We start from the raw sequence: 16,596 nt of genomic DNA, 5'->3' as shown, positions 1-16,596 counted from the left end.
AGGTGAGGGGACCATGCATACCAGGATGAAGAATGGGGTGCCATGCATACCAGGATTGGGGGGGGGGGTGAGGGTACCATGCATACCAGGATAGGAATGAGGGGTGCCATGCATGCCAGGATAGGAGGGAGGCAGCACATACCAGGATGGGTCTATATACCAAGAAAAATGCTCGCCACCCGGGCGTAGAACGGGTTCATAGCTAGTAACAATATAATCAGAGAACGTGTTGGGTCATCTCTAGAAGGTCACACAACGTAACTTACAGTGAACAGGCTACTACAGTTTTGTGCAGATTTTAACCCATATTAAAAGGTAAAACTTCTGATCACAATAAAAACTAGCCTTTACAAAGCATAGATGTATGAATATTCTATTCCCCAGAGCAAGGAGCGAGGATTTTACTGCAGACTTTCTACATTACAGCAGACAAAGCAGAGGGCGGCAAAGAGCCGTATTGTCGGGCGCTTCCTAAGGAATGACAAATGCACGAGGTGACACCAGAATACATTAATCATTGAGCTGACAGATGGATTTGCAGACTCTCTTCAAACAGCCGGGTTTAAGGGCTTACATCTATGTCTTCAGGAACGCCATGCGACTTCATAGATGACAGCAGCTCCATAATAGGGATGACTTCTCCAGTTAACATGGAAATGATGCTCTGGCCCTGTACAAAGACAGAGGAAAAGGTTGGGGAGTGATACTATTTTAGAACCACAGAACAGAATATGAAAGTGGAAACAGCTGAATACTTTATTTTTACTGAAAGATCGGATTCCTGTATCTCTACACTGTGTTCCAAATTATTATGCAAAAAATATTTCCTCATATTTTCTCTAAATTACCTATATGAATTGCAGTCATTGTTATTTTCCAGTCATCTAATATTCTAGTATAATTGCAATGTTTTTGAACAAACTGCCTATGAAAACAGTATATTTTTAAAAATAAGAAACACTCAAAATGCATGTTCCAAATTATTATGCACAGCAGAGTTTTCAACCTTTTTATTTTGAACAAAAAATGGTCAATTGTGAAATTATAAGCATTATCAGCTTATTACAAAATGAAATCAAACAGTTTTCAAGTCAAAACTTTATTCTAGGTGATGTTACATTTGCACATAGGACCCCTTGTTCGAAAGAAGCTTCTGAACTCTCTCGTCCATTGAATTTGTCAGTTTTTGGATGGTTTGTGCTTCAATAGTTTTGCATGTGGACAGAATACCCTCCCAGAGCTGTTGCTTAGATGTGAACTGCCTCCCGCCATCATAGACACTCCTTTTGATGATGCTCCAGAGGTTCTCAATGGGGTTGAGGTCAGGGGAAGATGGTGGCCACACCATAAGTTTGTCCTCTTTTATGCCCAAAGCAGCCAGAGATGCAGCTGTGTTATTTGCAGCATGAGACGGTGCATTATCATGCATGAAAATGATCTTGCTGCGGAAAGCACGGTTCTTCCTCTTGAACCATGGCAGGAAGTGCTGTTTTAGAAACTCCACATAGATTATGGAGTTCATCTTTACCCCTTCAGGGATCCTAAAGGGGCCGACAATCTCTCTCCCCATGATTCCAGCCCAAAACATTACTCCACCTCCTCCTTGTTGGCGCCTTAGCCGTGTTTTCATGGGGTGTCCATCAACCAGCCATCCCCCACTCCATCCATCCGGACCATCGAGCGTTGCACGGCACTCATCGATGAACAAAACAGTTTGGAAGTCAGTCTTCATGTATCGTTTGGCCCACTGGAGCCGTTTCTGCTTGTGTGCAGTGGATAGAGGTGGTCGACAGGATGGCTTACGCACAGCTGCAAACCTCTGAAGGACCCTGCATCTTGTTGTTCGGGGGACGTTGGAGGCACCAGAAGCTTCAAAAACTTGTCTGCTGCTATGACAAGGCATTTTTGCAGCTGTTCTTTTAACCTGACGCAATTGCCTGTTGGAAAGAGTCCTCAATTTTTCCTTATCAGCACGCACACGTGTGTGCTGGGAATCAGCTACATACTTCTTTATTGTGCGATGATCACGATGAAGTGTCTTGGCAATGTTGATTGTAGTCATGCCTTGACCTAAATACTCCACAATTTGTTGCTTCTCAGCAGCCGACACATCCTTTTTCTCTCCCATTTTGGCAAAAAATGTAGGCTGCTTAATAATGTGGAACAGCCTTCTGAGGCTGAGTTCACACGTGGCGTTGTTTTCGCGTTTCCGCGGCGGTTTTAACCGCTCGATTTTGCCGCGAAAATGCGAAAAATAAGCATCCCATGCATTCCTATGGGATTCCGCAATGCTGTGCTAATGCTGCGGTTTTTACCGCGGCGGAATCGCTTCGCGGTAAAAACCACAGCATGCTCATTAATTTGCGGAATCGCGGCGATCCCGCACCCATAGGAATGCATTGTTCCGCTTACTTCCCGCGTGTGGCTGTGCACACCATGCGGAAAGTAAGCAGAACATTTGCGGATGGTACCCACGGTCCGGAGGAGAGGAGACTGTCCTCCGGGCTTTGGGTACCATATCCCTGTAAAAAATAGAATTTAAAAATAAAAAATATTGTTATTCTCACCCTCCGACGTCCCGCGCAGTCTTCCCGCTTCTCTTCACGCTCTCGTTCCCAGTAGTCCTTTGCGAAAATGCCCGCGATGGCGTCCGTTCTCGCGGTCATCGCGAATTACCGCGAGAACGGACGTCATCGCGGGCATTTTCGCAAAGGATTACTGGGAACGGCTGCGCGGGACATCGAAAGGTAAGAATAACACAATTTTTTATTTTTTTTACATTCTATCTTTTACTACTGATGCCGCATAGGCGGCCTCAGTAGTAAAAAGTTGGTCACACTCGTCAAACACTATGTTTGACGAGTGTGACCAACCTGTCAATCAGTTCTCCAAGCGATGCTACAGATCGCTTGGAAAACGCTAGCAATTCTGCAAGCTAATTACGCTTGCAAAATGATAGTTTTTCCGCGGGAATTTAAAATGCGATTTTCCCGCGGACTGGAATTCCGGAATTCTCGCGGTAATTTCCGCGAGAGTTCCGGTACGTGTGAACTTAGCCTTAAGTAGTCTTGCCTTTATTTGGACACACCTGCCAAAACTAATTTGCACAGGTATCTGCAATTGCTTTCAGTGATATAAAGAGCCCTGACACACATCAACATCAATGAGTTTAAATGACAGACAAAAAAATTCTAACCTTATCACTCCTAAACTCTTTTTGCATAATAATTTGCAACACAATTTATATATGTTGTTTTGACGACATAGCAATACGATCAAAAGAAACGCAAACACAACCACATGTGCTACATAAGACCCAATTCACATCTAGCTCTTCTGAAGTTTGCGTATCCGCCAGGAACGTGGCACCACATTCACTTCTGAGAGTAACTGGATGATACCGAACTTCTCATCTGTGCTGGGCACCATAAGGTTTCGCACTGATCCCTCTGCGCCCGCGAATAGTGCTGCTCCTCCGCATCCTACTTCTCTAGCTCCGATATTCCTCTATAAGGGCTTGCACAGGTAATATATCCAACTGGATGTTTAGAATGTAGGATATCTTGCAGCCTTCACATGGACTATTAGTGACAAAGTATGCCAACAACAAAATAGCTGGATTAACGAATATATATTGCTAATTATAATTTATATAGCTCAAATGCTGTAAATTCTCCTGGAACCATCAAGGTTTCTTCCACTATTTTCAAATAGTATAGGTCAGCCATAGGAAAACCTGTGGAATTTTAGATAATCCACAGCGGAAAGCAAGATTTCCACCATGAAGTGACTGGCACACACAAAACAGTCTCATTAATATTTCACAGATCTGTACATTCCTTAATCAAGAATCTGCAAAAACACTACTGCATGCCCTCATCATCTCCCACCTCGATTACTGCAGCATCCTGCTTTGTGGTCTCCCCTCTAACACACCTCCAATCTATACTGAACTCTGCAGTGCGACTAATCCACCAGTCCCCCCGCTATTCCCCACGTCTACTCTCGGCCAATCCCTTCACTGGTTCCCATTACCTAGAGATTTCAGTTCAAAACCCTAACCATGGCATACAAAGCAATCCACAACCTGTCTCCTCCATACATCTGTGACCTAATCTCCGGGTACTTACCTGCATGCAACCTCCGATGCTCACAATATCTCCTTCTCCACTCATTTGTGACCTCGTCTGCAGGTACTAACCTACACGTAACCTCCGATACTCACAAGATCTCCTTCTCTACTCCCCTCTTATCTCCTATTCCCACAATCACATACAAGATATCTCCTGTGCATCCCCCCTATTCTGGAACTCTCTACCCCAACAGATCAGACTGTTACCTACCATGGAAACCTTCAAACCTACCTCTTCCGACAAGCCTACAACCTGCAGTAACCATCAAACCGCTAAACGACCAGCTCTCCCCTCACCCATCCCTTGTAGACTTTGAGCCCTCACAGGCAGGGTCCTCTCTCCTCCTGTATTAGTCGGTGACTTCTATTGTTTAAGGTTACTGTACTTTTTATTATGTCTACCCCTTTTCACTTTTAAAGCGCCATGGAATAAATGGTACTATAATAATAAATAACATATTACTTCATTCACATGCACAGCCAGGACACCAGTGAAAATTTAGGTGCAAATTCCATACCTAAATCCTGACAGTCGTCCCCCCCAATACACATTAGACTAGCGCTGGCCGAATCTGCTAATGTCGACGGGTTCATCTGACAGTCTGATAAATATGGGGTCCTCCGATGGATGACTGTTGGGTAGTTAAGGAACTGCCATGTTTGATTCTGAATTGACAATTCTTTTGTTCTCCGGGAGATAAGCCAGCACGACAGATGCCTGGCAGCGGCTTTTTCAGAGAACACAGAGCACTTTAGCTGGCAGCCAGCCATTTAAAATGTATGAGGAGGCTTTAGTGTGTGAAGATAGCCATTCATTGAGGACTTAAAAGTTTCTGATATATAGACATTAAAAAAGAAAAGTAATCGTGACAAACACTATATTTAAAAAGGGCTGGATGTCGTAGCATGACCAATATTTTTTTCTTATTAAAGGGGGTAACTCCATCTACAAGATTCTATTACAACATGTAGTAAATACTATTAACAAATACCTAAAATTAGAAGTGTACTATAGTTCTTCTGATTCGCTATGTCGCTTTCCCCAAGTGCGGGGCACTGCAGTGGCTTAACTCCTGGGACACATTCACTTTCCTTCATGAAAGCCTCTTCATGGCATTAGCACTGACATTTCCCAAGTGCTATCCAATCTCTGGCTATCATTGCATCCAAGACAAAAGCAGGACTCATCACTGAAAAGGATAGGTCTCCATTCGTGTCTTGCTCAGCATCATTATAGCCGTTGGGAGAGATGGCAGGAGGAAAATGGATCATCTGTAGCCAAATGCCTTGCTTGTGGCCCAATGAGTGCAATCAGGGGGGGGGTGCAGGGAGATATTAGTCACCGCTCATTCTCTGGAACTGCCAGCGTGCTCCGCAGCACTGTGTGTGCAGCATACTTGTGCAGGGCAGGCTGCCAAACAACGTTCAGGGCAGTCATGATAACCAAGTTCACTATGTAGTGAGCAGTCACCGTAACCTCTACCGACCTAATGACTAGAAGAGACTGGCTGCAGGGAGAAAATAGACACCAATTTCACAATATAGCCGCTGCTCAAGTATAAATGATACCTGCAGATTAACACTATATCTGCAGGCAACAAGCATTTATGAAAGTGACAACTTCTGTATGAAAGCGGATCTGTCAGATATAGATTGCATACATTATATCAGACCTGATGAGGCTGTTGTACTTTCTTTGAAAATGCATATCAGATTGTATAATCCTTTTTGAAAGTTTGTCTCTGATATTCAAATGAGTTCTAGCAGGACCAATAAAAGGGTCATTTTACTATAAGGGTTGTAAACAGTCTTTTTTAGGCAGATTCAGCCCAAAAAAGCGCCCCACTACTGAACATGGTACCATCTATGCCACTTCTATTAACTGCTTCACAGTTCAGAAACCATAAAAGCGGTTAAAAGTCAAACGCTAATTCTTCGGTTCACATCTGATGGGAAGTCGCCCACTCTCCATACTCTCCAACGGTACTAAGTGAAAGAAAGCCAGCAGTGTGGAGGACAAGGCCAGTGGCTAGGCCACATCAGGAAAACAACCACCTTGTACATACCGTAAGGATTATATAACCACAATGAAATGGATTTTCCAAATAAGCACACCAGCCGTACACCATGCAGAAGTATTTGTGCCGCTTTTATTGTGAGAGTTTGTGACAGATTCCCTATATTAGTTTTGAAAATCTCTTTTTGCTGCTGGGTATATTATACTTGGCTAGGGATACACTGTGTTTTTGACTACTGTGAGGCTCATACACAAGTAGGTACGCACCCGACAGTGGCCACAGTCAAGATAGCTTTCATCCATGGAACCAGTGCAAAAAAAAAAAAAAAAACAGATTAAGTTCCCACAATGAGTTTTTGTTGAGTTTTTAAAGCTGTGCATTTTTTAAAAAAAAATAGTAACCTGTCACCTCAAATCGGCGCGGTATGTAAATGAGTTGTGTCCAGTCCGATGGGCGGTGTTTTGGCTCCTTCCCTCCACCTCGCCTTCGCCGCTGTACGCAATCTTTCAGGTAATTTCCGTAGTTGTCGTCCAATCTCCAATCGTGCGTGCGCAGTATGCTTTGCCCAACTGCGGGCAAAGCTGAAAGCATTAAAGCGCATGCGCCGGTGAACTATGTCCCAGAAGTATTTTGCTGCCATTTCTGTGTTCCGGGACATAGTTCACCAGCACATGCGCACTAATGCTTTTTGGCTTTGCCAGCAGTTAGGCAAAGCATACAGCGCACACGCGATTGGAGATTGCAATTCGCACGCGCGTAATCTGGACAACTATGGAAATTACCTGAAAAATTGCGTACAGCGGCCAAGGAGGGGTGGCAGGAAGGAGTCAAAACACCGACACCGCCCATCGGACCGGACACAACTCATTTACATACCGCGCCAAATTGAGGTGACAGATTCCCTTTAATGACTGCAGAAATGGTGCAGGAAATCAGCAACATCAAAACCTCACCAAAAGCTCATGGTGGGAACGTAGCCTTATACTGAAAGCTATACATTTTTTATAGTGACTGTCTGGTAGAGAGCAGACTATTGTGCTTTACTATACAGGAAAATAAATGGTATACAAGCGCATACCTGCCAGCAGAACACATTTTTGGCCTCCTTCTGCCTACAAATCTGAGCGGTGTGTATATAACACTTAGATGCTGAGCCACGTTTTCATTAGCAATTTATGACACGGAGCCCTCATTTTCTGTTTAATAGCAAATATTGCTTACATGTCCAGAAATCAGCAGTGTAGACTTACTTTGTGCATCCATATCCGTCCCTTCCTGATGATGTGTGTAAGGCGGGCCACACAGACCCTGTGCAGAGGCAGGTAGAAGCACAGTTCAGTTTGGGGTAGAATGATAGAGAGGCCATATGTACTTCGATCCCCGTTCCAGTTTCCATCAAATATCAGGGACACAATGATCACCCCCTTCTCTGCAAGTACAAAAAACTTCACATCGATGGCCCCACTTTCTGCATTCCTCAAGATCTCGCCATTCAACGTGTGATTTGCCAGGAAGGTAATCTCTCCATCGCTCAGCACCACTTCATCAGTCTTTGGGGCCCAGATATGCCTCACTCGAGGTCCCAGAATGTTGTCCCAGTAGGCAAAGGTAGCAGCTAAAAGTGGCGAGTAACCATCGATAGTGATCAGAGTCTTGGCTACAGCTGGAGAAGGTGGAGGGCAAAGAGCGGCCATTCTATACTCCAGTGAAAGGACTTTTCCTGAGGAATAAAGAATAGAACATTTATTGATCCCAAGTGCAGAACCCACAATCCAAATCCACAGGAATTCTATTCAAGGTGCGTAGTAACCCTAACATAGGATCACAACTTTTCTTTTGTTATAAATCCTTCAAGACGAGAAACTTTGAGAAATCTAAAACTAAACCATTTTATGAAGTGTTAAAGAAGACCTATCACTTGCTCAAAAAAGTGACCTTGTAAAAATCCCTCAAGGTCCTGATTCTACTGCTCTTCTCAGGTTTCCACTGCATTGCTCCAATTACAGAGATATCCACATTTGTTTCTTCTGGAGTGTACTTTGTGAAATCTCTACTTCAACTGCGAGAATCATCTCTAATGCGTATTCACCTCTCCCAGATGCTGCCAATCACAGCTCAGCAGATGATCTAGCAGTGACTGGGAGTTGGTGGTGAACCTCCAAGGAAGACTCTAAAGAAATGCCCAGTTCACTCCTGCACACCATGCGGCGCGCTGGAACCGGGAGATGCTGGCTTGTTTCTTCCTATATACATAAATAAGTACTCGAGTGCCAGGTCTGTGGTACAGGAGTGCTCGCCAGACCCCGTCCCGATGTGTATCAGACAGTACTGCTGCTACCACAGTGCCGTGGAGACAGCGGGCAAGGCAACATTCTTTAGACCTTGTAAAAAATTAGGCTAAAAAAAAAAAAAAAAAAAAAAAAAAATTTATCGCTAATAAATCTTTGGAGGTAAAAATTAAGGATTTTATAACTTGTGATACTAAAAGGGTAATTTATGGTATCACATGCCCCTGTGGAAAATTATATATTGTTCGTACTATACGTCCAATGCACGTAAGGGTAGGGGAACATTTGCGCAATATTTCAAACCACTTCTTAATCCATCATGGAGGCTCCAGTAAAGATATCAAAGTGACTGGCATCAAAGTGGTTAAAAGCGAGGAAAGGAAATTTCATCCATCAGATGTCTAAAGAGGAAAGTAAATGGATCTTTGAAATAAACACACTGATGCCTAATGGTTTAAATAGCGAAAATGAGCTTTGATGCAGGGTATAAAAGCGCCGCTTATGCTCCACGGAACATCCCTGAAGAAGGAATCAGCGTATTCCGAAACGTGTTAGACAGTTTTGTGAGCTTCCTCGCTTTCCTTAGCCAGGCACGTGAGTATTCACGTGACCGTGACATCACGCAAGGTTCTGCAGCTTCTCTGCACCTTGCCGGCTACAGCCTGCACGCGGCGCCTTCACAGCTCACCAGCCAAGGCTGGCACACTGCAGGCAGGACGTCTGTCACCGGCCGGGACAGCGTCTGATATTCCCAACATCATTGTTCTTTCTGGAATCGACTGCTCACCTCTTGTACTGCAATAGGATATTGCCATTTGCTTCAGTGGGACCCCTTCCCCATAGGACCTGTTCTGGGAAGCACTCCATTTTATGTACCCCAGTTCTAATTTGAAGGTAATCCATTATTTTCTTGTTCTATATTTTAATGATTTCGGTAGAATCTTTTTGTCGGTATATTTTCTAACAGTTTATTAGTCAGCAGTTTGGTCATAGTAACATAGTTATTAAGGTTGAAGGAAGACTTTAAGTCCATCTAGTTCAACCCATATCCTATCCTCACTTGCCCTAACATGTTGATCTAGAGGAAGGCAAAAAAAAACCCATGTGGCAAACAGTAAGCTTCACATTGGGGAAAAAAATTCCTTCCCGACTCCACATACGGCAATCAGACTAGCTCCCTGGATCAACGCAATATTAAGGAAACTAGTGTATATACCCTGTAATATTGTACTTTTCAAGAAAGGCATCCAGTCCCTTCTTAAATTTTAGTAGGGAATCACTCATTACAACATCATATGGCAGAGAGTTCCATAGTCTCGCTGCTCTTACAGTAAAGAATCCGCATCTGTGAGTATGCTTAAGGCTGAGTTCACACGTGGCGTTTTTTTCGCATTTCCGCGGCAGTTTTAACCGCGCGATTTTGCCGCGAAAACGCGAAAAATAAGCATCCCATGCATTCCTATGGGATTCCGCAATGCTGTGCTAATGCTGCGGTTTTTACCACGGCGGAATCGCTTCTCGGTAAAAACCGCAGCATGCTCATTAATTTGCGGAATCGCGGCGATCCCGCACCAATAGGAATGCATTGTTCCGCTTATTTCCCGCATGTGGCTGTGCACACCATGCGGAAAGTAAGCAGAACAATTGCGGATGGTACCCACGGTCCGGAGGAGAGGAGACTGTCCTCCGGGCTTTGGGTACCATATCCCTGTAAAAAATAGAATTTAAAATAAAAAATATTGTTATTCTCACCCTCCGACGTCCCGCGCAGCCTTCCCGCTTCTCTTCACGCTCCCGTTCCCAGTAGTCCTTTGCGAAAATGCCCGCGATGGCGTCCGATCTCGCGGGATCGCGAAGTCTCGCGGTAATTCGTGCGACGTCATCGCGAATTACCGCGAGACGTCGCGTTCCCGCGAGAACTGACGTCATCGCGGGCATTTTCGCAAAGGACTACTGGGAACGCCTGCGCGGGACGTCGGAAGGTAAGAATAACACTATTTTTTTTTTACATTCTATCTTTTACTACTGATGCCGCATAGGCAGCCTCAGTAGTAAAAAGTTGGTCACACTCGTCAAACACTATGTTTGACGAGTGTGACCAACCTGTCAATCAGTTCTCCAAGCGATGCTACAGATCGCTTGGAAAACGCTAGCATTTTGCAAGCTAAATACGCTTGCAAAATGCTAGTTTTTCCGCGGGAAAATCGTGGGAATTTAAAATGCGATTTTCCCGCGGACTGGAATTCCGGAATTCTCGCGGTAATTTCCGCGAGAGTTCCGGTACGTGTACACTTAGCCTAAACCTTCTTTCCTCCAGACGTAGAGGATGCCCCCTTGTCCCCGTCACAGGTCTAAGAGTAAAAAGATCATTAGAAAGGTCTTTGTACTGTCTCCGCATATATTTATACATTGTAATAAGATCACCCCTAAGCCTTTGATTTTCTAAACTAAATAACCCCAAGTGTAATAACCTGTCTTGGTATTGCAGACACCCTAGTTCCCTAGTAACCTTGGTCGCTCTTCTCTGCACCCTCTCCAGTTCAGCTATGTCATTCTTATACACCGGAGACCAGAACTTTACGCAGTATTCTAAGTGTGGTCGCACTAGTCACTTATATAGAGGTAAAATTATGTTCTCCTCATGAGCATATATGCCTCTTTTAATGTATCTCATTATTTTATTTGCCTTTGCAGCAGCTGCCTGACACTGGCCACTAAATGTGAGTTTGTCGTCCACCCATACACCCAGGTCTTTTTCAGTGACAGTTTTGCCCAGTGTTTTACAAGTAAGCACATAACTATACATCTTGTTCGTTCTACCCAAGTGCATGACCTTACATTTGTCCCCATTAAAGCTCAATTGCCATTTATCAGCCCAAGCTTCTAGTTTACATAAATCCTCCTGTAATATAAAATTGTCCTCCTCTGTATTGATTACCCTGCAGAGTTTAGTGTCATCTGCAAATATTGAAATTCTACTCTCTATGCCCCCTACAAGGTCATTAATATGTTAAAAAGAAGCGGGCCCAAAACTGACCCCTGTGGTACCCCACTGCTAACCGTGACCCAGTCCGAGTGTGCTCCATTAATAACCACCCTTTGTTTCCTATCCCTGAGCCAGCTCTTATCCCACCTACACATTTTTCCCTATCCTCATTGTTCTCATTTTATGTATCAACCTTTTGTGTGGCACCGTATCAAAAGCTTTTGAAAAGTCCATATGCACTAAGTCCACTGCATTTCCTTGGTCCAGTCCTGAACTTACCTCTTCATAAAAGCTTATCAGATTAGTCTGACAGGAACGGTCCCTTGTAAACCCATGTTGATATTGGGTCATGATGTTATTCTTCTCCAGATACTCCAGTATAGTATGTCTTAGAAAACCCTCCAGGATTTTACCCACAGTTGAAATTAAACTTACTGGCCTATAATTTCCAAGTTCAGTTTTTGTTCCCTTTTTGAATATTGGCACCACATTTGCTATACGCCAGTCCTGTGGTACAGACCCTGTTATTATGGAATCTTTAAAGATTAAAAATAATGGTCTATCTATGACTGCGCTTAATTCCTGCAGTACTCGGGGGTGTATCCCATCTGGGCCCAGGGACTTGTCAATTTTAGTGATTTTTAGATGCCGCCGTACTTCCTGCTGGGTTAAGCAGGTGACATTTAATGGAGAATTTTTATCCCTGATCATGTTATCTGTCATGGGATTTTCTTGTGTAAATACTGATGAAAAAAAGTCATTTAGCATATTGGCTTTTTCCTCATCCACCATTTCACCCAGACTATTTTTAGGGGGCCAACACTATAATTTTTTAGCTTCTTACTATTTATGTAGTTAAAGAATATTTTGGGATTATTTTTACTTTCTCTGGCAATGAGTCTCTGTCTCAATCTTTGCTGTCTTGATTTGCTTTTTACAGAATTTATTTAATCTTCTGTATTTAGTTAATGCCTCAACACTACCTACTTGCTTTATTTTTTTCTCTTATTGCACCCCTTACAGCTCTATTTAGCCATAGTGGTTTCTTCCTATTTCTAACATGTTTATTCCCATACGGTATATATTGTGCACAGGTCCTATTCAGGATGCTAATAAACGTCTCCCATTTTCTGTGTGTATTTTTATGTCTCAGGATATCGTCCCAGCTAATTGCACCAAGATCATCTCTCATCCATTGGAAATTTGCCTTCCTGAAGTTTAGTGTCCTTGTAACCCCTCTACTACACATCTTATTAAAGGACACATGAAAACTTATTATTTTGTGATCACTATTACCCAAGTGACCCTCAACCCTTACATTTGATATGCGGTCTGGCCTGTTGGTTAATATTAGGTCTAGCAGTGCCCCCCCCCCCCCCCCCTCGTTGGGTCCTGAACCAGTTGTGAAAGGTAATTGTCTCTCATAGTAGTCAAAAACCTATTACCTTTGCTGGAGCTGCAGGTTTCGGTTCCCCAATGTATTTCAGGGTAGTTGAAGTCCTCCATAATAATGACTTCTCCTTGAGTCGCAGCTTCATCTATTTGCTTTATGAGGATATTCTCTGTTGCTTCCATTATTTTTGGAGACATATAACAAACCCCTATCAGTAATTTATTATTTTTCCCCCCTCCCCTTATCTCTACCCACAGGGACTCTATGTTTTCATTAGATTCATATATATTATCTGTAAATTAACTGCCCAGTCATGGCTCTCGTCCAGCCATGTCTCAGATATCCCCACATGTCATAATTATGTTCCAACAACATTAACTCCAATTCCTCCATTTTGTTGGCGAGGCTTCTGACATTAGTATACATGCACTTTATGTATCTCTCTGTACCTCTATTCTTTCTTAAATTATTAACTGTTCTAACCCCACCCCCCATGCCACCCCCAATTTCATTATTTGTGCCTAGGTCTCTATCTGCACTGTCTTCCCCTCCTATAAAAGGAATAGCTCCACCCCCGTCCCTAGTTTAAACACTCCTCCAACCTTCTAACCATTTTTTCCCCCAGCACAGCTGCACCCTCCCCACTGAGGTGCAGCCTGTCCCTAGCATAGAACCTGTAGCCAACTGAGAAGTCGGCCCAGTTCTCCAGGAACCCAAACCCCTCCTTCCTACACCAATTCCTGAGCCACTTATTAACCTTCCGGGCAGCACGGTGGCTCAGTGGTTAGCGCTGGGTCCTGGGTTCGAATCCCACCAAGGACAACATCTGCAAGGAGTTTGTATGTTCTCCCCGTGTTTGCGTGGGTTTCCTCCGGGCACTCCGGTTTCCTCCCACACTCCAAAGACATACTGATAGGGAATTTAGATTGTGCGCCCCATCGGGGACAGTGATGAAAATGTGTGCAAATTGTAAAGCGCTGCGGAATATGTTAGCGCTATATAAAAATAAAGATTATTATTATTATCATCACACATTACCTCTCTTGCGTGGTACAGGAAGTATTTCCAAAAATACCACCTTGGAGGTCCTTGCTTTAAGCTTGCAGCCTAATTCCCTGAAATCATCTTTAAGTACCTTCCACATACCTCTAACTTTGTCATTTGTGCCAATGTGCACCATGACCGCTGGATCCTCTCCAACCCCTCCCAGTAATCTGTCAACCCGATCAGCGATGTGTCGGACTCGAGCGCCAGGTAGGCAGCACACCGTTTGACGATCCCTGTCTTTGTGACAGATTGCCCTATCTGTTCCCCTAATAATTGAGTCTCCCACTACCAGAACCTGTCTGGCCTGCCCTGCTCTCCTATTTCCCCCCTTACTGGAGCAGACACTCCTCCAGCTTTCAGAGGACATGCCTTGCTGCAGCAGTGCTACTCCTGCACCAACACTCCACTCCCCTCATCTGCCAACTTAGCAAACTTATTGGGGTGTGCCAGATCAGGACTAGCCTCCCTGGTGCTCTTCCCTCTACCCCGCCTTCTAACTGTCACCCAGCTAGCTGCTTCATTGTCCTGCAGCTCCAACCTAGCATCCCCCCCCCCCCCCCCCCCATCTATCCCATTGAGCTTCTGCTCAGTCAGCAGAAGACTCCTTTCCATATTGTCTATGGATCTCAGTGTTGCCAGCTGCACATTCAGATCCAGTGTCTGGACTTCCAAATGCACAACGTGCTCACATCTCACACAGCAGTATGCACCCTCGACCGGCTGTTCAAGGATTTCATACATGCGGCAAGACGTGCACTGGATGACATTGGCAATAGTGGAGCACATCCTAATGGGGATTGCACCAGACAATAAGATAAGCAAAAATAAATAAAAAGTATTAATAAAATATAACAGTAATACCTCCCTTGGAAACTCCCTGAATCCAAAGTCACAGAATCTCAAGTCACACACTTACCACAGTTCGCACTTACGCTCAGGTCACACTCGGCTCGTTCACACTCGCTCAGGTAGAAGATTTAAGACATTTTTTTTCCCCCTTTACCAGCAAACCACCTTGCTGCTCAATGCACTTCCAATCTGATTACTATTCTGCTATGTGCACCGATTAGCCAACTGGGTGTTTTCTCTGTGTTTGATCACATTATACACAGACATTACTTTACGCACAAATATTAAATAGTTCCTATTTTAATACTGTATGGTACCACTTATGTGGGGTATTATTCTGGCACTATAGTGGTATTACTTATGTGGGGTACTATTTGGCACTGTCTGCCAGCATTCTGCACATCATAAATGGTGGGCCTCTCTCTGTAGGGGGCTTCTGGTATGTGCCCATGTCTCCTCACAGACTGATCACTGCACTGCTCCAGCTTCCCCACAATATACAGTGTGTGCATGATGCAATCAGATACCACCGCGATAAGGGTAATCCAGAGAACCACAGGCGCGATAAGGATGTGTCTAACCATAAGCCTAGTGCTGCCCACGTCACTCTGTGCCGGTATATATAATGCACACGGCACCGCCGCGCCGGTATATATAGCATACTCTCGTACCTCCCACACCGCCGCCGCCGGCCGGGACACCTGGTCACAGACGCTCTCTCTGCCGGAAGTTGTCTCACGTGTTATTATTTGCAAGCACTTCTCTACTCACAACCAATCACAATGCTCAACGAATTCCACCAATAGAGGCTTGTGGCAAGACCAGGGTCAAATGAGTATGACAAAAGAGCTCCTATTGGCTTCTGGCGTGCTGTTCAATTGATGACGTCATTTGTTGCTAGCGAGAGACACTGCAGGGGAAAAGATGGGAATGGAGGAGTGTTCTGTGCTCATTCTCCAGTTATAGCTGTTACTACAGGGGTGTCCCGCCATGGGGGTAATAGTGCCAACCATAGGGAATGCCAGCCATTGGGAATAATGCTAACCATAGGGAATAATGCCAGCCATTGGGGGAATAATGCCAACCACAGGTAGTAATAATGCCAGCCATGGGGGGTAATGATGCCAGCCATAGGGAATAATGCCAGCCATGAGGTTAATAATACCAACCATAGTGAATAATGCCAGCCATTAGGGGTAATAATGCCAGCCGTGTGGGGGTAATATTGCCAGCCATAGGGGGTAATAATGTCAATTATGGAAGAGAGTGATGCCAGCCATGGGGGACAATACCACCAGGTGGAAAGTAATGCCAGCCTTAGGGAATAATACTGCCAACCATGGAGGATGATCCTGCCAGGCATGGGGGATAATAATGCCAGTCAAAGGGGATAATAATGCCAAGCATGGGGGATAATAATGCCAATAACATATTCCACAGCACTTTACACACATTATCATCACTGTCCCCAATGGGGCTCACAATTGAAATTCCCTATCAGTATGTCTTTGAAATGTGGGAGGAAACCGGAGTACCAAGGTGAAAACCCATACAAACATGAACTTGGTGGGATTTGAACCCAGAACTCTAGCGCTGCAAGGCTGCAGTGCGATCCACTGAGCCACTGTGCTGCCCAGGCATGGGGGGAATAATGATAGTTACATAGGGTGAAAAAAAGACCTAGGTCTATCAAGTTCACCCTTTCTCCACCAATTGTACATTTTGTCACTAAATTAACTATAACCCACAATGTTATGTGTACTAAGGAAATCATCCAGCCCATTTTTCAAAGCTGTCATAGTGTCTGACATTACTGCCTCTTGTGGTAGGTCATTTCACAGTCTGACTGCTCTAACTGTAAAAAACCCTTTCCTATTTAGCTA

General features: G+C 44.3%; 1 protein-coding gene across 2 annotated transcripts in view; it reads right to left on the bottom strand.

Annotated features, from left to right (window-relative positions):
- Positions 1-15,504, bottom strand: part of C9orf72 (C9orf72-SMCR8 complex subunit) — a 75,350-nt gene extending 59,846 nt beyond the window's left edge. For both annotated transcript variants that reach the window (XM_073543667.1, XM_073543668.1), the window contains exons 1-3: positions 15,385-15,504; positions 7,401-7,870; positions 575-670 (exon numbers count right to left, since the gene is read on the bottom strand). In XM_073543667.1, the coding sequence (XP_073399768.1) occupies positions 575-670; positions 7,401-7,844 (540 nt within the window). In that variant the 5' untranslated portion in view covers positions 7,845-7,870; positions 15,385-15,504. The remainder of the gene's footprint in view (positions 1-574; positions 671-7,400; positions 7,871-15,384) is intronic.
- Positions 15,505-16,596: the final 1,092 nt, after the last annotated feature.

The sequence above is a fragment of the Dendrobates tinctorius genome, unplaced genomic scaffold, assembly GCF_039654945.1.
Source record: "Dendrobates tinctorius isolate UK_male_01 unplaced genomic scaffold, ASM3965494v1 ptg000134l, whole genome shotgun sequence".
NCBI classification, from domain to species: domain Eukaryota; kingdom Metazoa; phylum Chordata; class Amphibia; order Anura; family Dendrobatidae; genus Dendrobates; species Dendrobates tinctorius.
The sequence above is the reverse complement of the archived record's forward strand: the minus strand, read 5'-3'. Positions and strand labels throughout refer to the sequence as shown.